Below are 25,854 nucleotides of genomic sequence, written 5' to 3' on the forward strand. Positions count from 1 at the left end.
GGGGTGGATAGGGGGTGATATGGGGAGGGGAGGGAGTGGAATCTGGGATTGGTATGTAAGATGAGAAAAGACAATCTAAAAATGTAAACAAACAAACAAAAAAGAGTTAGGGGTACTGGAGAGCTGGCTCAGCAATCACCCAGACATTATGCATAAAGTGAAAAAGCTCAGAAAACTTCAGCCCTTAATCTCTATCAAACCTCTTCTCTCAGTGGTGAGGGAACTGTGAGGAGGGTGCAGAAAGAGCATAAGATCCCGAGGGCATGGAGGAGAAGGCCCTGTAACTCAACACTGTCAGAGCTCATATGAACTCACGGAAACTGAAGGAGTATGTACAGGGCCTGCACCAGTATATTCAGACTCCAGTTCAGTGCTTTTATGGGATTTCTGGGTGCAAACACATGGGTCTCTGATTTTTGTGCCTTCCCCTGAGCTCTTTTACTTCTGTTTGTCTTGTCCAACTCCAATGTGTTAGTTTTGTTTCTTCTTATTTTATTATTATCCCTTAGAAGTCTGTTTATTTTCTAACGCAAGTCAGAAAGGAGCTTTGGAATAATAAATTTGTACACTGTGAAGATGTGTTTTTGGCAAGGCAATTTCTGGTTGGTTTAATAAAGATTTGAAAGGTCAATAACTAGGCAGGAAGAGGTTAGGCCAGATTTCCAGGTAGACAGAGGGAGAGGAAATGATTATGGCATCAGAGAGACACCAGCGGACATAGAGAGGAAACAGGAAGTGCATGATGAAAGGAGGTAAAAATCCACGAAGAAAAACACAGATTAATATAAATGGGTTCATTTAAGTTATAAGAGTTAGTGGGACAGGCGTAAGCTAAGGCTGAGCTTCCATAACAAGTCTCTGTGTCATTATTGGTGAGCTGGCAGCCCAAAGAAAGGTTCGTCTAAGAAAGGGAATGAATCTGGACTAGGAGTGTGGATGGTGAGGAGCTGGGAAGAGTGAAGGGCGGGGGGTGGGGGTGGGGCTGTAATCAGTCAGGATCTATTATGTGGGAGAAAAATCTATTTTCAATAAAAGGAGGGGGGAGGAGAAAATATTTCTTTCTCTCGTAGAGGATCTGGATTTGGTTCCCAATACTCATGTGGTAATTCACAACAGTCTGTAACTTCAATTCCAGGGAATCCAGCATTCTCTTCTGGCATCTTCTGCCTCTGCAGGCATCAGGCAATGCATGGATTATACTTGCATACATGCAGACAAAACACTCATAAAGAAAAACTTTTAATAAGATACCCTAAATTTAAGCCCCATTAAAGGGGAAGAAGAAACCAGAAATAATCCTATAAGTAGTAAAGTTCATATTCGTGGTTAAGTGATGACACAAACAGCTAAAGAGAAGCAAGCAGCAATCAAATCCATAGTCTCATACATGATACCTTACAGCAAAATCCATCTCACAATACGTGATTTTCAGACCACAGGGAAATGTAAGAAAGGAACAAAGGTATATGTATACTGTAGAGCATAGCATAACCAAGGACTGTGTTCCTCCAAACAAATGTATCTCTGCAGCATGGATATTCTTATTTCGTGGGGTATCGTTATCAGTCCACTTTCATGTTTGACAGCCAAAGAATTTAAGCATTAATATTACGTTAGCATTAGCTTTCCTTTTCTCCAGCATTTTGCTCTTACAAATGTCAGGAAAAATGCAGTGGAAACATTCCTGGATTTATAGTCAGTCTTTTGTGAACCGAGTGGAAAATCTATTAATATGAGTGATCTCACAGCGATAAGTAAGATTGGCATGGGGAAACTGAGGGAGAAAAGAGAACTGGCAGGTGAAAGGGAGAGGAAATGAGAAGAATGGGGAGTCAAGGAAAGAAGAAATTGGTTTCAGGATATCTTGTGCTGACGATGGCTAATTGTTTTTGAAGATAGCTAAACTTGGCTCTTTTGTTTTTCTGGAGCTCCATTTGTTGGAAGGAGAAGAGGATGATATGTGAACCTTACTAGCTACACAGAACCAATATGTACTAACGTGTACAAAAAAATAATTCTTAAAGAATCTCCATAATTGAAGCTAAATCATGTGAATAAAAGAAATTTCTGCATACAAATGAAATATGGGTAACTTGAAGACACTTAGGGAAGCTTTCTAACACCCTGAGGGCTCTCAACACAGAGTTCTGGTGATATAATATCAGAAAGAAAAACTTCATGTGCCTGAAATGCTAGAGGTAGAAAAGGTATTTCAGGGCACTCTTTCTAGATGACAGCAGGCTGCATTTGTGACTGTTATTAAACTCTCAACTGTACAAGTTCTGTACCTTCAACGTTGGGATTAACATCAAATGTATGGTATGAGGGCCCTATCCATCTTCACCAGGATTATTGAGCACTGAACTCTGCTGGACTTTGTGCTATTTAGATCACAGAAGATTCTGTTAGGAAGTGAATGGGACTGTGTTGATATGATCCTTTCAATCCTTACTACTGACACAAACACATCTTCAATCATGAAAACCAAAATGGAACTTCAGGTAATATAGAGAAGCATGCCTCTGTTAAACACTCAAAATTTGCCAATCCAAAGGAAGTGATTAACTGTCTTAAAACCATTAACAATGGCACAAAAGAGATAGTTTTCCTTCTGTTGAGGTCACAAGAACAATTCTCAACCTTTTTATGTAGGTGAAGTCTAACAGCACCAATTACTAGTATTATTTTGGTTCTTTTCCCACCCCACACACCATGGTTAAATCATCAGTTGTCAAGGAATAACATGACGATGAAAAGATGGTCTTTAGTCAGATGATGAGAACCTGGGCTTCACTGACTGAAATTCTCTGCAATTAAATTAAATATTGTGATGAAAAGTCTCAAGTTTATTTTAAATATCACACGTGATAATAAACATATGCAGAGCCTGGAAGATTCAGCATGAACAGGGAATGCTAATGAAAGTAGTTAGCATGACTGTTCTATAAAAGATGGATGGAAGAAAAGAGAAACGCACCCAAGCCAATCCAATTTAATTTGTTCTACCATTCTACACAGAGAAATGACTAAAGCCATTGCCTTATTTATATGCATCACTCACTGGTAACATTAGAAAATTGAGAGCACTACTGCAAAAAAAACTAGAATCTGCACAATTATGGAAAATAATCTCAGTTTTATGGCCTCTATAGAGGAGAGGGTAACTGTCAAAGCCTTTCTGAAAGCAAATACACACATAAACTGCGTATCTGTTGAAACTGCAGAGACATTCCTAAGTGGTGTTTATGCAATATGCATTTCCTCTAAAATGGATGCCTAATTGTTTAGCTGTTCTAAACTGTGGAATGGAAAACAAAGGAGCAGTTTTGGCCATGTGGGTAAACAACAGATTCCTAAAAGCTAATTATCCGTTATTTAATAGACTGAGGCTGCACCAAATGAGACATTTAAGCCTAATAAATAATAGGCAAATTGTAACCTAAAGACTAAAATATAGGGGCTGCTAGTATAGGTTTTATTGCTCCATTAAATAATCTCTTATTTACTTCCTCCCCAAACATAATTATACAACACTGAGCCCATTTCAAGGCCATGCTGATGTGCTACTGAAAAATTATGTGAATCACCTTACACATGCAGGAAATCTTAAAGCATAACATTTGAATTCTATTATCAAATGCCCTATTTGTTTCTAAGATTAAAGATGAAAATGGAGTTTGAAAAAAGCATATAATTACATAAATCCATTATTCCTATTTGTGTCTTCCTAGAAATGATTACATAAGTCCACATACTAGCTGCGTACTTGAAGCTAAATCCGGACATCCATGTTAAATACATTATATAGATGTTTTGTATTTAATTGTTTTCAAAATTAAATAAAATTCAAATTTACACATTATTCTAAATTCACATGGGGATTAAATAAGGACAGTTTAAAGTTCATTTGTTCTTTTGTTTACAAGAATATGCAAATATTTGGCAAAAAACATGAAACCTTCCTATGTGACTATCTGAAAGCTCCGGCTCTTCACTCTTAAAAAAGAAACAGGGGAACATGACTTTTAACATGAGGAAATGCTGAAGGAAGACCCTAGACTCTCGTTTTCAGACTGACTAGTCCACGGGGTTTTCAACATGCAGTTTCCGGCTGGAAGAGCTCTAGTGCACAGGTTAACTTTCATCCTATGAACAAAGCCCCTGGAAGGACAGGGAGAATGAGCGCAAGTAGATCTGAACCCAGCTGCCATTCTCCCTCCAACGGCAGTCATCATGGATGGTAGGTAAGAAAGAACAGGATTTAATTACTCCACCATCTCCGTGATGAGAGAATTTGCATATCTGTGAAGAATCTATGTTCTTTTTGCCTGGTGGAAATACTAATCTCAGGAAACACTATGGGAAGAAGGCCCACGTGGGTTTATGACAGAGTTACAGGAGTATTCTCTTGCTCACTCACCTCAGGAGTGGTGTCTTACACACAAAAATAAGATGAAATAAAGTCCCTCATCCAAAGCAGTAACAAATACTAATATAAATCCAGTAATTGACATTTTCACACTATTTTTATACCAGCACAGCCAGGGTAAAGGCAACTATAACGGTTTGCAAAGTAGTATATTCTACACCATAGCCATACCTGCAAATAAAAATTTAATATAAATTTTGAGGTGGCCATCAGAAGATGCTTAAAAGTGTAAAGTCCACAAGCCATACGGTGAAGCATCAGAGGAAACACCCCATAGTGTCAACTGCTGGGGTAATACTTCCCTTGTTATATAAAACCAAATTCTGTCAATATCAGTTCCTAATATCTATATTAGTAGATCAATAAGAGAAAAGTACAGCATAGTTTGCTAATACAATACTGGAGCTCAGACTTGTCAGCATGAAAAACAAGGAACATACCCAATGTATTTTCTCTAAGAATGAAATCAAATGCTGCTAGGCTAAACTTCTATTTCCATTGCAGAAAGTCTTCAAAAGCTGTAAAAATAATGATTTCAGAAAATTCTTATTCTACAGATATTAGAAAAGGTAACTGTGTTTGATTCATTTAGAAATAAGCAGCAAACAAGAAATAAATACTTTTTTATTACTATATGATTTATTTCCTAATGGTGGCCATTTTCAAAGACTGATGATCTGAACGAACAATCATGTCTTTACAAAGAGAAATACTCAGGATAACTGTCATTTATTGTTTTTGTTAACTTTGGTGAGAAAACTTTTACATGCTATCTAGATTGGTTTATGTCCCTACACTCTTTAAACCAAAACAAATGTCTAGAATTCACCTTCCAAATCTCCAAAGGTCTTCAAAGGTAGTTTCTAACATCATAGCTTTCTATTTTATGTATTTTTTATCTATTGATATTTTTATATTTGGATATTTGTTTAAAATACAATATATCCTGGTTATTGTTTCCCCTCCCTCTATTTTTCCCAGCCACCCCCCCCCACCAGATTCACTCACTTCCTGTTTTTCATTAGAAAACAAATGAGCTCCTAAGGGATGATAGCAAAATATAAGAAAAAAATAAAAGCTACTATGTGAAAATGGGATTAAAAAAAGCAAACAGAAGGAAAAGAGCCCAAGAAAAGGTGCAATACACAGGTGTAGATGCAGGGACCAACTTGTTCCCATACTCAGGAATCTCATGAAAGCACTAAGCTAGAAGCCATAATACATACGTCCAGGTCCTGTAGGGAAAAAAGAGAGGGAAATAAAAAAGTGTGTGTGTGTGTGTGTGTATACAGTAAAAAAATAGAATAAAATAAGAGAAATAAAGGAAAAGGGAAAAGCCCTGATGTGGCATTATGAGATTGTGTCTGGTTTAATGAGATTTTTATAATTCGACATAACCCGGCCTAGGCTCAGAAGAACATGGAGATCCCCTGGAAAGTATCGAAATGAGCACTCCATATGACCTTAATATATCCAAGGCATTTAAGAAATCCTACCAGGCGAAGACATTGCACTTATTGAGACACATGTGTCATCATCTGCACATGGTATCTTGGAAAAGACACTGCAGAACAATTGATAAAAATAACCTAATGGGACAAAAATAATGGGCTCCATGATAAACAAGAGAGGCAACGGAGACCTTTATTTTTATTTTCTAATTTTTGAGATAGGGTATCACTATATAGGTAATATGGAAAGAAATTAAGGCAAAAGATTGTAAGACAACAGAACAGAAAATTTCACACACCCACACAAATGCATGCAAAAGCACACATGCCAAAATATATAAAGAACAATTTTAATATATTTACGAGGCAACTTAGTTGTTTGCAACTGGTTAATATGTAAACCAACAGAAAAAGGTTAAGGCAATACAATTTGTAAAATAGGAAATATTAATTAACTATAAGTATAAATGACCATCTTCACTGTAGTCAAGCAAAAGCCAATGAAAATTAAAAATAACTTTTTAGTCTATCTCATAAAAATGAGAACTTTCAACTAATGCATACCCATAATTAGATGTGGAATGTTAGGGAAAATTAGAATATATTTGGCAATATATTTGGCAACATGCATTTTAAGTCTTAAATACATCCTTCTCTGTTCTGTTTAATAAAATAATTCAAACATTTTCTGACTGTGTGAGGCCAAGTATACTGTTCATATTGAAGAACTATTACTCCCTTACTGAATAATATAAGCCAAATTAGGTATGACCTAACGAGTGTAACCCATGGCAAGATATTAAGAATAACATGAAATACTAAGTATTTAGTAAGACAATGTGGACATTCAGGTGCATATTCACTAGGATCCCGGTTTGTATTCAAAGGTACTGAAGAGACAGTGTGCCTAAATATGAACAGTGAATCCTGGAAAGAAATAATGGCTAACTGCCTACTGATCTACTCTTGTTTAGGTGGATTTTATACTGCAGAAGTAAGTCATTGAAGGTAAAAAAATAAATTTGATCATTCAAAAATGGAAATTAAATTGTAGGGAAATAAAAATGAATATTATTTATATTCTGTTGAAAAGCCCACTAAAAAGTTCTATCAGATGTCAGTTTTCTGAACTGATATAACAGCAACACTGAGAGGCTCTTTGTCCCCGTCGCTCAGTCGGAATCTCAACAGTATATAGAGCTCATCTACCTTCGATCATCAGGTCCATGAATTTTAACACGGTGAGCAAATGTTCAAACAATATCTGATGTACCAAAAATTAGGCTAAGATTTTAATTCATGATTATTCCAGAATAATTTTAACAGTCAATAGTCCACTTTTCTGCAATTCATTTTTGGTAACACTTTCAGTAATTCCTTGAGCTTTTTTGAATTTCTAACATAAATATGTAATTAGACTTAGATGACTCTTCCTTTCTAGAAGAAACAAATGTGCTACGCTACTATATTCATTTTGCTTCTAAAAATAAAATATGACTATCAAACTGCAAGTAAAGAGGATAGGGTAGCACCCTCTCCTGTGGGGAATCCTTAGCTGCATTGCTTCTTCTGAATTGTGAGCTACTAGGATTTAGCAATGAAGTTAATGGATTTTATATTAAAACCTTCAATCCTTAGTGCCGTGGGAAACAAAAGTCAAATTGTTAAGGTTGACAATAAAACTACAACCTAATATGCTGCTTTCCTATTTAGTTGTATCTTCCTTTTTTCTTTTATTGAAAATAGACGTTTTTATATATTTTTAATATAATATATTCTGAATACAGTTTCCCCTCTCCTCTCTAGCTCCCCTCCCATCCCCCATCGAGATCCATAACTTTTCTCTCTGATTATAAAACTAAGCGGCATCTAATAATAATAAAATAAAATAAGGTAAATAAAGAACAAACAAATCAGAAAATGGCTCTTTTTATAAAATAGATAGATGTTTCTGTAGGGTTGTATTCAAATTTTGTCAAGTTTTTCAAAAAGTTTCCATTATGTTAGAAAGCATACCATAAAGTAAGTAGAGAAAACAGCACAGTGGGCACACATCTTCCCCCAGTAGTTTGCCCCAGCTTCGGAAACTACCCTGCTTAGTCTATAAAGCCCTCCATCTGTCACCCCAGGTTATTTTAACTTACCTGAAGACATTGTTTTTTTTATTTTTTATTTTTTTGTTTTTTGTTTTTTGTCTGTGAAGTTTCAGCAGGCTAAGAATAAGGAAGTATGCTGACAACAATATTGTCAAGCATAGAAAAATCAAGTCTCCAAAGATTTTTCTTTTTGCTATAGTTACTTGTAGGGGTTACAAATTTGTAGGGTTTCCACAGCTGCCACTCTAGTCTCTGTCTCTTTTGTCCTCTCTACCAACCTCGCCTCCCCCTTAGTCCTTCCTTTTTCTCCTCTTTTCAGTTTTAAGGACTGAACTTAGTCTCAAGCTCATGTACACCAGCAAGAGTGACAGCCCCAGCCTACTTGAAGTCTCTCTTAATCAGTATCCTCTTTTTCTCTTGCCTGTGCTGCATTCACTGGAAGAAATCAATCCATGTGTCAATTTCGTATGGATGTAAATGTATTAACAGACAGGCACTGTTACAGACTTGTTACCCAAGTAATACTGAAGAAAAGAGAATCTACCTACAAGTCTTCCAGAGAGCCAACACCAGAAGAAAGACAACACACAGTGATAAACCGAAGGGAGGAAGGAGCCCGAGGAAAGATCTGCTCGATGGTGAGGTACAGAAACAGGGAGTCCTATTTCTTTGTTTGATGAAGCACCACATGAATGTGTCCACCGCATGGATGGGGCTCGACAGGACTCACCAGTTTTCATTTCTAGCAAACGTTTTTTCTCTAGTTGGCGTTCGAGGCGTTCTTTCTCTGCTCGCTCTTTAGCTAGTCTGGCACGTTTGTCCTTTTCTGCCGCTTCTCTTTTTTTGATGTTTTCATTTAACGCTTGCTAATACAAATAAATTTTGAAAAATGATTAATTAACCAGTGATCCACAAGAAAATTATCTAAAATCAAACACAAGTTCCAACCATGAGTTAATAGTTTGCAGATAAATTAGGTCTTAAATGAGTAGCAGTCATATAATACATACACATAAACCCATGTAAAATATGTATCTATAAATACCCTGCTAGGCGTAAAGCACCTGCATGTAAATGGAATTGCCTAAAAGGGAAGAGACGGAAACTAAAAATAAAAAGGCATTTAATACACAAATCGAATCAGCTCTCATATAAAGAGAGTCTTTAACTCTCTAAGAGTCTTCCATATTTTCTCTTTTGTAAGCATTTCAACTTCAAGGGAAGCAGTTGAAGAAATGATAGAAAAGGGATGAACGCCCCATGTAATGGTCATATAGAAGAGTGGGTTTTCATATAGAAGAGTGTCTCATAAAGATAACTGTATAAATATTTGAGGTCTCAAAGCCAGATCCTGCGACTGTTGATCAAAGCCAATAACATGCTAATGAAAAGATCTCAATTGGATATGTGATTAGTTAATTAATTTCTTATTTCTAAGTTTTATACCAATCAAGAAATGCCTCTCATGTGGCATTAGTGAGAATCAGCAGGTAAGGGTAGAATTTTATAAGTGCCAACAAACAGCATGGCATCACATTACAACAAACAGACTGTATTTTATCTACATGTCAATGAAAACAAACAGGTTACAATTACCAATAATATTATAAAAGTGTACAATTAACCTATAAGTAAGTAGCTTAGTATTTTTCGTTTAAATGCAGTTCTAGAAATTGAACCCAAGGCTACTGCACAGCAGGCAAGAGTTCATGTGCACACCCATGAACCTGGGGATCAGCTTCTGATGGCAGGCATCTTCCTTAATAGCCCTCACCCTTATTTTTTGAGGCCAGGTCTCCTGCTGAAACTGGAGCCCACCAATCTGGTTAACCTGACTCACAAGCGAGTTCTGGGGCAAACCAGCAAGCACTGGGGACCTGGTTGTCTCTGCCTTCTTAGCACTGGGATTAAAAGCACTCACCACTGTGCAAAACCCACCTTTTGCTTGAATACAAACACAGGCTTGATAGGTAAGTTTTTGGCTGACTGAGCTATTTCTCAACACTTGACCATCTTTTTAAAACCCAGAGACAATATCAGTTTTTTTTATAAAAAGTTACAAATTAGAATATTATTGATGAGAAGAATGAAAGAAAAACTCTAAGAAACACAAAATATTAACCTACTCACCCTTAATTATAATATATATATTTAATGAGATGCTAAATGAAGGATAGGGTGAAGGGACAGAAGAGAGGGAGGAAACAAAGGAAATGATGAAAATATGTTAGTTTCTCTCTTTGTAATAGAATAGGCAGCAGGCAAATATAAGAACAGAAACATGAAATATAGACAATACTATCAGTCAGAAAAAGGAGTATTCAAAACATCCTTCTTTTCTACAGCTACTGGAGGGACTACCATTGCTTGCAATCTCCACTGTCTGCTTGTCTCTCCTTTTTCTTCTCAACACACCACCCAGATAACTTAGAACTTCCTTTAAAAAAAAAAAAACAAGGATGGAAATACGTTCCATCCTTGATTTTATGTATATATAACACAACAACTACTGAAAAAAGAGGCCATGAATTCAAAAGCGAGCAATGAGGAGAATATGGAGCATTTAGCGGGAAGAAGGGGAAGGGGGAAATGCTGTGCTTATAATTTAAATAAACAGAAGAGGTCAAAATCATAAAAAAAAATTTACCCTAAATAAAGCTACCTCTGGTTTGATTACAGCTGAATTATAAAAATCAAGGAGCTGGCTAAATGTAGTGGTTTGAAGAAGAACGGCCCACATAGGCTCATATACTTGGATGCTTAGTCATCAGGAAGTGGCATTATTTAAAAGGATTAGAAGGATTGGAAGGTGTGGCTTTGGAGTAGGTGTGGCCTGCTGGAGGAAGTGTGTAACTGGGGGTGCACTTTTAGGTTTCAAAAGTCCTTGCCAAGCTCACTTTGTTTCTTTCTGGATATAGGATATAACTTCCAGTAACTGCTTCAGCACCATGCTTGCTGCCATGCTCTCTGCCATGAGAATAATGGGTTGATCCTCTACAACTGTAAGTAAGCCACCAATTAAATACATTCTTTTATAAGAGTTGCAGCAGTCGTGCTGTCTCTTCACTGCAACAGAACACTGACTGAGGTACCTTACATGGAACCTTCTCCACAAGGCTGACAGGCTGATTAAAATTCCATTTAATTTGGAGAATGTTTCAGGCCCAGAGCCTAAATATAATTTATCATGGGCTATCTTTAGTCAAGATAAAGTAAGGAATGGCCATTACTTGCCCATCTCTCTGACCTAACATCCTTGTGTTTATAAGATATACTTTAGAATGCACAAGTATACCATCAGCTTCCACTAAGCAAAAGGCTAAGAATATCGCCTCTTAGGATGAGACTTATGAACAAAGAATCCCATCTGCTGTGACCCACTCAGCGTTCACAACACTCTGTTTGTAGTGTCTTGATTTATGACTTTCTTATTCAGTTAGTATAAAAAGTTCATGAACCCATCAGATACTGAACTATAGACTGTGGAGTAAGCAGATTCTGAATTCCCAGGCTATGATCATACATATGTGGCTCTAGATATACTATTTTTATTCCTCTCTTAGCGGTGTCAATTATATTTTTGCATGGGTAAGTGAAGCCCGATGACTTAGGACTTTCCAGGCGCAATTCAGAAGTTTTTAGGCACTAAACTGTGATGTTGAACACTGAGGTGACAGCACTAACCAACCACCTTCATTCCACTGTCATTTCTCAAGTGTGAGTCATTCTGGGAGATGGAGGCAGTGCATCCTGCTAAAGCAAATCCTCTTCTTTGTTGTTAAGAAATAGAAAAAGGAGAAAGCATGCCAGTCTCACTACACCCCAGATTCTTTTCTGTAACACAAACTGCTCTCCATGTGGCTGGTGAGTGAGTCTTATCACAACCTTCCGTGAGAGTCGAGGTTCGGGAAATCCTTCTCTGAATAATAAATGATTCTCTGTATCTGACCTATTTTCTTGCGTCTTCTGCCAACGGTCAGTACGGAAAGTCTCAAACTCTTCAGTATGTAACCAATATTAACACCAATTACTATTAATCTATAAAGTGGTATCTACAATTTTAGATGCTTTTATAGGTAATTCTGTCAAAATTCAAACTGGATTCTGATTGCCAACTCTGGAAGAATGTGGTCAAGTATTTGTACTGAAAGCATGGGAGCAGTAAGTTGCATTTGAAAGTGGGTGTATTTTCACCCTTTCATGGCTGTATATGCTAAGTATGGGACAATGGCAGATTTAAAAAATCAACATAAGCTAGGCAGGTAGATAGGGCAATTCCAAAACAAATAAACAAACAACTAAATAATTAAAGATTCCTCAACAATAATTGCTTTAATGTACATATGCGTAGCCATGTATGTTAATGCATAAGAGAGACAGGTTAGGAAGGGTGGATTGAGGTAAAAAGCGTAAACAAATATTCAGGAATAAAACTGCATGTCTTGCTTGAGGAAAATAAATAAGCATCCATTAATAACTCAGAGTTTATTTATGAATTGTATTAACTTCTCAAATTAACAGTGTAAATTCTACTTTAACGACTGGATACATTTCAATGTGAACATTTATTAGAGCTTCTAGACCATATACAACTGCCACACCCTCCTAGGGGAGTAATAATTCAAAGTTACTTTATAAGATCTATAGAAATAATGTTTACCTTAAGAAATACAATCTGCAGTAGGACCCAAGCCATGTTGTTTTAGGAAAAATGCAGTACTGATTTTCATTTTAAAAAGTCTACCTACTTTAAAACATTTTATTCTGACATTATAACTGTTTAGGAGAATTTCCGCATATAAAGGAACATTTACCCTTCAAATAATATCATAAGACAAATAGTAATTCAGGACTTTCTTGTAGGCCAAATCATAAGAAACAAATGTAGCCTCAAACACCAAAATTCAACAAAGATTGTCTATTAGATAAAATTGCTTCTTAATTACGTAAATTCAAAGTTCAAAGCTTGTAAGGAAGATTGAGCCAGAAATATCAGCTGGTTGAATAGAAGCCACTAACTCAAAAAAGTAATCTTATACTTCACCTCGTGTGGACAATCAGCAAATGCATACCACTGCTGACTGCACTCAAGTACATATTGCTACAAGACATTCTTTGTGAATTCTTCCCCAGATGAGGCCTTATGCACACTCTTTTTGAAAGATCTGTGGGTCTATCAGTCCACTTCAGTGACCACAGAGGGTTTTTAAACCTTAGCCAGATTTTGGTTGCCATTTTAAAGAAAACCAATAACTAAAACCAGTTTTTAAGACAACATACTTTTCATGAATACCTATATAATAATACCTATGTACAATAACAAATACATGAATCCCAAAATGTATGACCCTGTTAGCAAGAACGGACTTTTAGTGGGGAATACCGAGCCCCTACTTAACTTAGTCTCTCCTGTAGTTTTGTGACATAACCGGTGTATAATTCTGCTATAAGTGGTTTAAATATTTATTATAGCATTACATACTTTTCCTAGGGAATCAAAAGGATCTAAATTTAATTGAGTTTCTACATTCATGTAGATGTGTGTATATTTATGTGTAAAACTTAGAAGTGTCAGATCGAGAGTAATGCTTATGAGTTGTAGTTAATATTATCATAAACATTACCTTTGAATTTCATGAAAATTTATTATCATTTATGTTAACATTATAACTTGCTTTTTCCTTTCAAAATTGTTTGTAATAGTAATCTGCATTTTTATAGGTAAATTATAATTAATTTATATTGTCTATACTATTGAATTGATTCCAATAGTAGCATTTAAGTTGTTTCCAATGTTTGGCTATGATGAATAAGGATATGGATACAAACAGTGTATACCCCAGCTACTGCTCAGATGTAAGAATTCTTTAATAGTGCTTCCCATTAACTGTTTCCAAAATTGGTGTATAAAATTATTGACAGCCAGTTCTTAAGTGAGGCCAATACAAACTGAAAACATACATTATGTATCAAAGTTTTATTTCTAAAATAAAAAAGTCTTGAATAAAATAAAATGTTTTAAAATGCAAGATTTCTGGATAACATTGTTAATATTATTTCATATGTTAAATATCATCACAAAAAATCTGCAAGCCACTCCCCTCCAAATAGGGGTGGACCTATGAACCAACAGACCAGAGCATCCCTAAACTTATTGGAAAATGTTAAAATGCTGTTAAATGGTGCACCCATATCCACTTCAACCTCCACTATACCCACCGCCTATGCAATGCGTAAATTGTCATCATAAGTCTTAACATTGCTAACATAAGTAGTTTCACACCATGTGTTAACTTATATTGTTCTGGCTACTATTTCATGCAAGGATAATTTTATATTATTATAAAGTCATTTGTATTTATGTCCTTTTCTGTAAATTGCTTTAAAAAACAATAAAAAAATTAAGTTTTGTCTAAAAAAACTCATTAGTTCTCTAGAAATTTTGGACACCATGCCTTCGTCAATTTTTACAAATATAATCCCAACAGTACTTACACTACTATTCATAAAGACTATCCCTAAAGTTTACATAGTCAAAGTCTTTTTCCTTCAATGATGGCCCCTTTAAGTCTTTAAGGTATCCTTTCTACTTCAATGGAAGGCATTTTTGGAACTATGAGATTTGCAGTTGTTTTTGATGCTTCAGTGTTTAGTCAGTGTTTGTGAACGGTTTGAGGAGGATATGTGGACTCTGTTTTAAGTTCTTCCTATGATCTTATTCTTGACATGAATCATAATATGCTTTTACAAAATCATTACATGCTCTAAAATTTTCTTCTCTTTAAATTTCTAATTTATGCCAATGAGACCAACAAATAAAACTGATAGACATTTATTGAGTTTGCTTTTATAGCAACAGGTAAATTATTTCAATAATAGCTCCAATTTGCTTTAGTAAACTGCATGTTCTTTAATGAAGGTTTGAGTACATTGCTACTTGTTTGCACACATAGCTACACCAGCCTTTTACTGAAGTGTTTAAAGCTTCTCATCTTTAGCATCTTTCTGTCTGACTGACCATTAACAAAGAGAACATTGGAAAACTTTCCTAGAATAATGCTAATTTCTGGATTTATCTACATGGTTTATCAATATTTTTGTTACCAGCAGTGGTGGCACATGCCTTTAATTGCAACTTTGAGAGGCAGAGCCAGATATGGTAGATCTCTGAGTTTTAGGCCATCCTGGTTGAGTGAGTTCCAGGACAGCCCGGGCTACACGGAGAAAACCTGTCTTGAAACATGCCCCCACCAATTACATTATCACTTGGGGCTATCTTAGGCACATGTAACACTTGGATACTTCAGGTGAAGTATGCTTTTCATCTTCATGAGGGAACATGTTTGCTATAAGTGTACTTGATTATTAACACACCTTCCTTTTTCCTTCACTATTTCCTTGCCTTACACTAACTGTTGTGTAACTTCAGACTTTTCTGTATCTCATGGCTCGAGGTCTTGAAAATCTAATGAACACAAGTTTTCTTTTGAAATTAATCCTTTAAACATTCCCGAGATTTTTATTCTTATCAGTTCTACCTTGCATTATTTTTTATATGTTTATTTTATGATTTTTCATTCTGTATGTTTCTTGGTATAATTCTCCCCAACAATTTTGAATTTACACCTGATGCATCTAATCTACAGATTTTCCTAATGATTTTATATAATACAGACAAAACATGCCCTGTGGTGGTTTGAACAAAAAAAAAAGTCTCCAAAAGGAGTGACACTATTAGAATCTGTGGCCTTGTTGGAGAAAGGGTGTGACTATCAGTGGACTTCCTGTTGTCTGAAAGATGTAACACTCTCAGCTACAGCATTACATCTGTCCGCATGCTGCCATGTTCCCCATCATGAAGATAATGATCTGAACCTTGGAAACTATAAGTGAGGGCCCTCAATTAAAGGTTTTCCTTATAAGAGTTGCCGTGGACATGGAATCTTTTCATAGCAATAGAAATCTAAGAAACACCCTAAATTTAACTCATATCTTTACTTTTCTTCCGTTTCAACTATACAGCAGTTTTTGAATTCCAAATCTTTCTCTCAACTGATTACTCTGTTTACAGGTCTTTTTTACATAAAAGAACTTTTATCACATATGTCTTTTTTTTTTACATTTGTTCTATGCCTTTTGCCTCATGAGCCTTTCTTTAAAAAATGCTTCTGTGAATACATCCTTTAGAAAACAACTGTACATTGTGGGTTAATCATACTTTATAAATATGGTTTGGTGGGAAAAACTGCTATACTCATAAAGCTATGCTGTTTTATACTGTGTGTAATTCAACAGCTTTGAACATTACTTCCTGAAAGCTGAAATACTATCTGGCCTGTTAAGAAAAACCTTGCCAATCTGTTTTTAAAGCTCCTTTTAAGAGGTTGTTGAGGCTGTGAAGATGGCTCAGTGGCTAAAGCATTTGCCCTGCAAGTCTGGGCACCTGAGTCTCAGCTCCAGAAACCACATGAAAAAAGCAGGATACAGCTAGCCTAGCCCAAGCACCTCTAATTCTAGTGCATTTTCTCGGCGACTGGGAAGCAAAGACAGGACAATCTTCTGAAGCTCGTGGTCCAGCTGGCCTGATGCATGCAAGCTCTGAACAGAACAGATCCTGTCTCAAACAAGCTAGCAGGCAAAAACTGAGAGCTAAGGCTGTTCTCTGAATGCCACATGCACAAGACTACACTCAAATACATTCTTAGTTTCCATTTCTTCATAAATAGCCTAATTTGGCCCGCTGCTAACATTAGAAGAATAGCTACATTTTATCATCATATGAAGACACATTCTACTGGCTTCCTCCACTGCACCTAAAGAACTAATGGAATGATAACTTGTTCTTGGCTCTTAAAAATCTTTGCTCTTGGTATCCTGTGCTTTCACTCACAGGATATTGTGTGTGGTATGGATACACGTGTGTGACTGCATGAGCCCATAGAGACCAACAGCACTGGATTCCGCTGGAGTTGGAGTACTGGTAATCACCGCCTGCTTTAACTGGGTGCTGGGAACTGAACAAACATCCTCTGTAAGAGCAGTATATACTCTTAAATCGCTTAACCATCTCTCCAGACTGTTTACAGGCTATTTTAAGTTTCATTTTATTTATTTTGGGTTACAGATAGTCTTTAAATTTGTGGATTCTTAGTCTGGAAACACTGTAAGCAATGTTCTGAATGTTTACCGTCCTTCATTTATTCTCCTCAATCCATACTTTGTGGCTCCTGCTACAAAATGGGAAATACTGTCTAACCTCTTCCATGTTTTCCTCACCTGCACTATCTCCTTGGGTTGTCCCAGGAACACTTGCATTGAAGATGCCTTTCTTCCCAGGTGGAGCACAACTCACTCTAGCTCACTGTGTGTTTAACCTTAACCCCCACACCTCCATTTCCACTAGTCTTTCCTTTTTAAGTGGTCATTTTCAGTCATCAAGTCTTTCGAAAATCTTTCATTTTCTTAAACATTTTGTGCCCTTAACATGGAGTCTTGTAGGGGATGTCTGTGTCTACCTTCTTATCTCCTTGTCACACTACTATCCTCCTCCAGAGTTGTTTAGTAGTTGCAACTGTGGTCTTTTTTTGCTGAGCTTAGTCCATAAGTCTTGGAGTTGTTAAGTTATAATTGTCTTCAAGCACAGAGCTTTGAGCTGGCTTCTGTAAAGAATTGGGGACTGTTTTCCTAATCTGGATGAGATTAGTTTCCCTCCATCTCACGCTTATTTTGAAAGCTTTATGTAATGTCCTTATTCCGTACAAGTCGTGGTCTCCAACTTCCCAGTCCAGGGTAACTCTGCTTTACCTCTTTCTAAATTCTTTTTGTCCTTGAATATTTCCTTAGCTTTCTCAGGCAACAGTAAATTTTTGAAAATGGCTCAGGGGATTACGGAGAAAGCTTCATAAGAATATAAGAAAAGAAGAATATATGAGCCTTAAAGAATCTGGATGAGCCGGGCGGTGGTGGCGCACGCCTTTAATCCCAGCACTTGGGAGGCAGAGGCAGGTGGATCTCTGTGAGTTCAAGACCAGCCTGGTCTACAAGAGCTAGTTCCAGGAAAGGCTCCAAAACCACAGAGAAACCCTGTGTCGAAAAAAACCAAAAAAAAAAAAGAATCTGGATGAATTACTGTAGGACAGATCTTTCAGTCTTCACCAAACACCTGCCTGATAAGCTAAGCTCCCCACTGTCTAATACTCTGAAGCTGATAGCAGATCTTATTTTATTTTATAATGTTGCATCTCATCTAGATTAATGTAATTCTGTGTACCTTAGACATATGTTTCAGGTTCCACAATTAAATGAAGGTAACTGGATACTCATATAAAATTAATTCTAAGAAAGCATTCATGCACATTATTATGTGGAAAATTTATAATACAAAAACGCCCCTGATAATAGAATAGATACAAAATTTATCTATTTTTATTAATTACTTTAAAAATATCTGAGCTTTTGTCATAAACTTGAATGATGGTATAATCTTATGATATGGGAATCTAAAGTCATATTCTTTTATTTAAATGGCTATCTGGCACTGAAGAGCTGTGTGTCACTGCCTCGGTTGCTTCTGTAAAAAGGATAAAATATGTGGATATTTCTAGAATTAAATACATTAATTCACATATTTGCCTTATATCCCTTCCCTAGCGTATTGTAAGAGGAGGCCCACACAGTGTTAACAAATATTGTTTTATTTTATCACTAATTTTAAATAGGATTTTCATGAGAGTATAATCATTCAAGTGTCTCAAGCACATTTATTTAGCAAGGACTCATGAAGATCCATGTTCTAGCTTCTGTCAATAATCATGCTTCTATCAAACATAACGGGAATGCCAATTTTCTTAGCTTCTATGAGAATGTAAGTGTTTCTATTCAGAGATGTTGGAATAGGATGCTATACGAAGTTGAATGGGAGTGAAGTGGAAGCATCCAGTGCCGCCTGGATGATTTGGCAGGGAAGGTGTCATGATGAATAAATATGGAAGGCAAGATGTAGTTCTCAACCTCAAGTCTAGCCATTATTCCTCTAAGGACTCAATTTACATATGTATGCACACTGTTTAATATTACCAAATCTAATGTGCTCAAGAATTTTATTTTGGAAAAGAGACTTAGTTTCCTTACCTATATTTTACATAAATATTAAGCATTGCTTAAGCAGTTTTTGAAAGCTATCGATAATTTAAAATTTGAGAGTAAATTTTAGAATGACTTTTAGTTGGGCAATGTTTAAGTTACAATCAAGAAATGCTTAATTTTAGATGAAAGCAACACACCATTTTACATATAGATCAGTATTACAAAAATTAAATATAAAACCATAGTATTAAGTATAAGTAGCCATAGATACTGACTTTTAAAAAATATATTTCATTTCTGTGCAGACTATTTAAATAGCTTTATATATCCATCTCAATGTTTTTCAAGCTATTTTTATGCATTTTTAAATTTGTCTCAGAAAACGAGAGACATGTCCTTTTAAAAAGCTTAAAAAGTCTTGCCCTTTCGGTTTTGTTTCTTTCAACAAACATGTATACTCAACTCATGTGAGCCTGAAATAGATCTCTGCAATACAAGTTTCACTAAACTCAAGTTTTGTTTCCTAAGAATTTGCTTTTTGTCTCGTGTCTCTAACTATATAGACTGAATTTATCTCCTGATTGCTAGGAGTGGGTATTGTCAGAAGAAGGCTAATTTCCTCTATGTAAACAAATACAGTAATATCTAATACATTACCAGTGGTCACCTTACCTAGGTATGTTTAGGACTCTTATTGACTCCTCACGTGGAATAAATAGGACTGCTTTCTGCAAACTCATGATAGCTAGCTTCATCATCAGGAATGAACAGAAAATATTTTCTTTTGGAAACAAACAATATAAAAAGCATTCTTGTGCTCCTATAACATTCTCATAATGATTCAAGAAGGGAAATATTTCAGAAGCATACTCATAGAATTTAGTAGAAATTCGAAAGTAGGTGGTTCTAATCTTTCAATAAAATATTTTTCTTAGTAACTAGAAAATTTCCACAAATGTACAAATAAAAACTCTTTTAAATTGATTACTAAATAACTTCCATTTTGTAAAATTAATTATTGCCTTTATTCTAATAACACCATTGCTCATTTTACAATGCTACTTATGAGGATAGGTGAACATAACACCCTGTGCTCTGGCAGGACCCACTCAGCATTTGAACTGAACACCAGCTGTTCCTTGCTGGTACACTGTGATAATGGACAAACATCCCTGAGGTGAGAATTAAATAGCCCAATGGCTATGTGCTGCTCATGATTACCAATTCCCCTCAAGTTCCTCTCTTTTATAAAGTCAGCCTCCGAGAGGGAAGCAAAGCACTTCTTAGCCATGGGTAACATTGCTGATCCTTCAGCACTTTGCCACAAACTGTTTGGTCTGCAAGCTCTGAGTACAGTGGCTCTTTAACAAAGCATGATACGGTTATAAGTTCCTTTCCAACATTATTTGATTCTCCACGTTGTGTTTTTTTTTCCTTGAAGTGACATAATGATATTTTTACTTTTCAATCACAAGGTGTAAGCACTGGCAAACCAATGGATAGAGTGGGATCCATGTAGTGCTGGAAAGGGCAAGTGACAGGGTAGCAGTTTGCTGAGTGAAGACCTTGTTTTAGGGAAAGAGGCAACAGACAACTCACATGTCCCACGCGAAACTTGTTATTTTTAATACGTAGAAGGTAGCCTTTGGGGCACATCACATTTCAGTCCTTTCCTACTGCTTCGTATGTCTGTGTCTGAGGACGTGTACGAAGTGCAAGAGATGACTACATTAGATGTATGAACATAATGTTATTTTATGCATTTCTGTCTGCACTTTGCTGGTTTACAAAGTAGTTTCCTAGCACATGGGATAGCATGGGCTAATATTATATATGTTGCTGTTATTGTACAAAAATAATAGTCATTACTTTTTTTTTCTATTTCATTGAACAAAATAACCAAGAGGTATCTACAAACTTCCAATCATTTAAAGATACATAACCAGCCTTTCAAATATGAGTATTATCACATGCAATGCAAAGTAGGGGTGAATCTTATCAAGACAGAGAAAGCTCAAGTCCATTACATTGGGCATGTTTACATTTTGAAAAATTAAAAAATAAATAATTATTAGGAAATCATCACAAATATTTTCAAAGTTGCAAAGTTAAAATTTTAAGCTTAAATAAACAGACACTAAAGGATGAGTAGATGGGTGAAAAAACAGAATATTTTCTTCTATGTGGGAAGCCTTAGAGCTCCAAGTATGATCTCAGAATAACAAAGGTGCTAATGAAGACAGAAGCCCTATGTGAAAAGCCTCCAAATACAATGTTGAAATTGTAAGCCCACCAAAATATGCATGGGTTGAAAATGCTTTCTATTATAATTACAGAAGCTGGCTCAGCACCCCACCATAAGACTTGTACATGATATTTTTACCTCTGACAACATAAAACACATCAATCTACAAGCTTTAAGGGGCATTCAGGGCACATTAAGTGCTTTGCCCTCCTGCTATTGCCTAGCTGTTCACACAGCAGTCAGCACAAACAGCATTCAGAGCTGACAAGCATCAAATTTGTGTGATTTAAATGATTTGCCAGAACAGGTTGTGCTCTAGCTGTTCTCCTTGCCAAAAAAATTTTTTTACAGCAAAATATCTTCTCACTGGATGATGGAGTAGTAGTAGATGGGATAAAAGTTACTCCCTTAGACTGAGGATTAAAGAGAAAACCAAATTTCATTTGACCAATAGAAAGAGTAAGATTATAGGTGTTATTCTTGCTTTGGTATTTGTTCACTATACATAGACCAACTATATACACCAAAAAACCAACTTAGTTAATGCTTGCAACAAGGATGAATGTCAAATCTTAATTGGAAGAAGTTAAGAAGTTAAGTAAAACCCATAGAAATAATCTAATGACAGCTAAACACAATCTGGATGTCTATTCTGCTCACAGTATTCTGTATGACAACACAAAAAGGGGGGAATACACTTAAAAATCTGATATTGCCATGAAGAACAAGAAAGAAGATCACTGTAGTTCTCTGTTATTCAAACACAGCTAGCTTACTGTAAGGCTTTACGTGCATTTACTCATTAACTCCACTACATGCAGTTACTGTCAGGTAACAAAGGCTCAGTAAGGTTAAGTAACTTGCTAGGTACTATCACTCAATACATGGGGCCAGATGCTGGAGTCGGCTCAACACTGCAGCTATCTTCCTATCTGTGAAACAAACAGTGAGAATTCAAAACTATAATGTGGGTACAGTGTAACAGGTAAAGAATTCATCAAGCACTTACACTGAAGAAACATTTCATCTCCTTGATTGTCACCACATACAATTCCGACAGGAGTTTGTACATATCTGGAGATAAGGGTTAGGAAGTAAGATAATGGTGTTTCTGTTTGTTCTTTTCTTCCCAATGTTGTGGACTTAGTCCTTGAATGTATTGGGCAACTAAGGCAAAAATCCAAATGGATATTATGGATTTAAAACATACTACAGAGTTTGGCATAGGTATAGAGTATAGGCATAAAGTATACGTATGCCAAAAATTAAGAAAAAAAATAAAACACCTTCCTAACTTGAAGTATTCAGTATCTTTAAGGCAAGGGCTGATTCTTGATGAATTCCAAATCCTAACTCCAAAGTGAAATTTCAGATGCTCAGGATCTCACACACTATTAAGAAATGAAGGCTCAGTGCAGGGGCATCTCAGAGAATGACATTCATAAGCTCAGGGACCACTTGTGCTCAAAAGCTGCACAGGTCAAAATTCATTCCATATCAATTATCTGACATTGAAGAGTCAGAGGATTCTGAAGTATGTTCGAAACACTAAACAACATATTTTTGAGCATCTATAATTTTGTTGAAACGTTTTATCTAAAAGGAGACACACAACAAAAGAACAGAAGAAAGCAGTAGAAATCTTTTTGAGTGAGATATTCAACAAAACACATAAGGCTTTAGAAGACTTCTGAGTCTGTAGAAAGAACTGAAGTGTGCTAATAATTTCAGGTAAAGAACGCTAAGAGCAAAGAAGTGTTCACTGCAAAGGAAGTACTGTTAGACCAAGGAGAGCATTCAAGATAAAAGCCTGTAATTCAGACCAGGTGAGGAGAACCAGGGCGCAGACCTCTCCTAGGATACTAAGTGGGGCTGGAGCACATGTTACACTTCAAGGTTACACTGACAAAGGCAGAGAAGAACATTAGGTTTAAATTCAAAGGCTAGCATGAATATGCTTTTGCTGTTGGCTAAGATAAAGAAGGATATGAGGTCACCAGCAGAATCCAATATATATATCACTCCGAATGGTTGAATGCAAACAACCCCTTCAGAAAGCATGAGATCATCTACAAGTAACCGGGGTAGGAGAATCACTTGGTGGAAGCTTAAGGCTTAGCAGACCATCAATTAGCAGACAGCTGACAGTTTGAGGTCAACAATTGTGGTTCAAGGGTCCCATGAAACAGAAAGGTAGCACAGAGAGGCAAAGACTCACCACCCACCTACCACCCCAGCCAGGCTTCATGTTAACTGTCCTCAAATTTAAAAGAGAACATTTTATATTGATAGCAAAACAACCCTGAAAACATTTCAGTTGGAAAGGGTAAGTATAAGGAAATAAAAAGTATGCTGTGTGCTAGTACTCACTAGGTGTCCAGAAAGAAAAAGAAGAAGAGGAGGTGGAGGAGGAGGAGGAAGAAGAGGAGGAAGAGAAGGAGAAGAAGAAACAAAAACAAAACTCCTAAAGTCATTATATTCAACTTTCTTGTAAACTTAACAGCTGGGTGCTTTAAGCCACTAAAACTGCAGGATTTAGGAAGTGAGAAGGCTCCAGCTAATAGAGGCCTGCTTGTTGCCAAGTAAGATGGGTCCATTTTCAGGAGAGAACTAACTCCCAAGATGTCCTCTGACCCCTACACATGTCCCAAGGCACATGCCTCCCCTGCACCTGACACATAAATAAAAAACAATTTTCAAAAATGTCTAAGTGTAGGAATGGCAAGTGGGCAAGTGCCAGTTCAAGTAGTCCCTATCAATCTCGAAGCCCTTTTCTAAAAGCCTGGGCTTCTCCATGTCTGTTTGCTCTACTGCCATGCTGTACCTTGCAGAATACTGAAGACTAAGAGAGACTTAGTGTGCCCATAATCCCATGTGGCACACAGGGTCTAGAGGAAAGCTAGTGCTCAACCACGGGTGTGTGTTTGGGGTTTCCTCCTGTTGATGACGGTGACGAAAATCAGGTTTGACAAAAGTTCACAGTTCCCTTCCTTAACCCTGCTTTCTGGAGAAGCTGGATGAGGACCTCTAAATTGACTGGTGTCCAGTGAGCACAGAGCCTTGTGGGAGAAAAGAACAGCAAGAAAGCCTCAGCTCTCATGTAAGTGGGGTGAGTTAAAGCACTGTCAGTGAACAGCTGCTCTTCACACAGGCTACACCATCTTGTAGTTTCCCCTCTTGGTCTAGATGGTTTGTGGCAGTAACAGGAACAGATGTTGCCTCTTTATCTACTGTAACAAAGCTCTTATGGTACAGAAGAATAAACCTGAAGAGTAATATCTAGATGACTTAGTAGCAACTGCAGTAGTACTTAGGCGAAATGCTGAGTTGGTCAAAGATATACTTCAGAAATTCAACTACATCGCTTTTAATTGCTTCAGTTCAAAAGCAAAGATGATTTTTAAAATATAAACATTTCAGATAAATTTATTATAAATTAAATTACTATAAGTAATACTGGTCATGATTTTTACTTTGGGAGGCGAGGCAGATTTCAATTTAGTCATACTTGATAGTGTTCTAGATGCCACACATTAAGTAGTACATGCAATTCAGATATATATAGTACAGAATCAGAAGCTAGGCAACCTAGGTCAGCATGCCAGCTCCTTGCTAGCTATATAATCAAGTGCCAATCAGATTTCTTGATGACGTCGTCTTCTCTTTAAAATGGGCACTGTGGTATTTACACTACATCTGGTTGTGGTAAAGTCTAAATAAGTGAGGATGGAACCTGGCAAATGACTGACAATGAAGGCTTTAGTTGTTAAAGATGGCATCCACTGAACACCTGATTCCAACAATTTACCAGTTTTAATGATGCACTGTGTTAGACACACGAGGGTGAACAAGACAGACCAGAATCTTGGGAAGGAAGGAAAGTCCGGGGAAGATGGGTGGAGGGGTGAGTGCAATGATGCAGCTAACTAAGAACAGAAGGTGGTTCAGGCACTGAGCCTGGTAGATAGAGGGGCCTGAATCAGAGAAAGAGCTCCATGGAAACCTGCCAGCTCAGCAGTAAGTCTGGACCAAGGACCTGGGACGATCCCTCTTCACATAATACATAAACCTTGATCATTTATGTCCAGAATAGATGAATGTAGGTAAACAAAGCAATACTGACGTCAGTTGGAAACCAAGTCTGCCTTTCTCAAACAGCAAAGATTTTAAGTTTACTTCCATTAAGCATAGTGCCTCATGAATCATTAGATAATTCTAAATAATGTATCACACAGTCTTTTCTCTCCTCTCCTCTCTCTCTCTCTCTCTCTCTCTCTCTCACACACACACACACACACACACATCATAATACAAAGAACATAATCAATAATAAAAACAATTTAAATTGAATTTTTGGAGAAAGAACGAATAGTGAGTGATAGTAACTGTGCACGTTGTTTGCCTTTTAAATGGAGGGTTCATTAAAAGCACATCAAGTCATTTATAAATGATTGTAACTGCCCAACAAAGTTAGCAATAAAGTTTTCCTGAGATGAGAAAGCCACTCTTTAAACCCAATCTTCTCTTTCTTTATACTTCAAAACTTTT

The 25,854-nt window shown here is 36.6% G+C and overlaps 1 protein-coding gene across 3 annotated transcripts in view; it reads right to left on the minus strand.

Moving 5' to 3' along the window:
• Positions 1-25,854, minus strand: part of Diaph3 (diaphanous related formin 3) — a 459,276-nt gene that overhangs the window by 137,552 nt on the left and 295,870 nt on the right. For all 3 annotated transcript variants that reach the window (XM_041667741.1, XM_041667734.1, XM_041667725.1), the window contains one exon: positions 8,707-8,842. In XM_041667741.1, coding sequence (XP_041523675.1) covers positions 8,707-8,842 — 136 coding nt within the window. The remainder of the gene's footprint in view (positions 1-8,706; positions 8,843-25,854) is intronic.

The sequence above is a fragment of the Microtus oregoni genome, unplaced genomic scaffold, assembly GCF_018167655.1.
Source record: "Microtus oregoni isolate MIOR12 unplaced genomic scaffold, Mior012 000001F_ref0000356, whole genome shotgun sequence".
NCBI lineage: Eukaryota > Metazoa > Chordata > Mammalia > Rodentia > Cricetidae > Microtus > Microtus oregoni.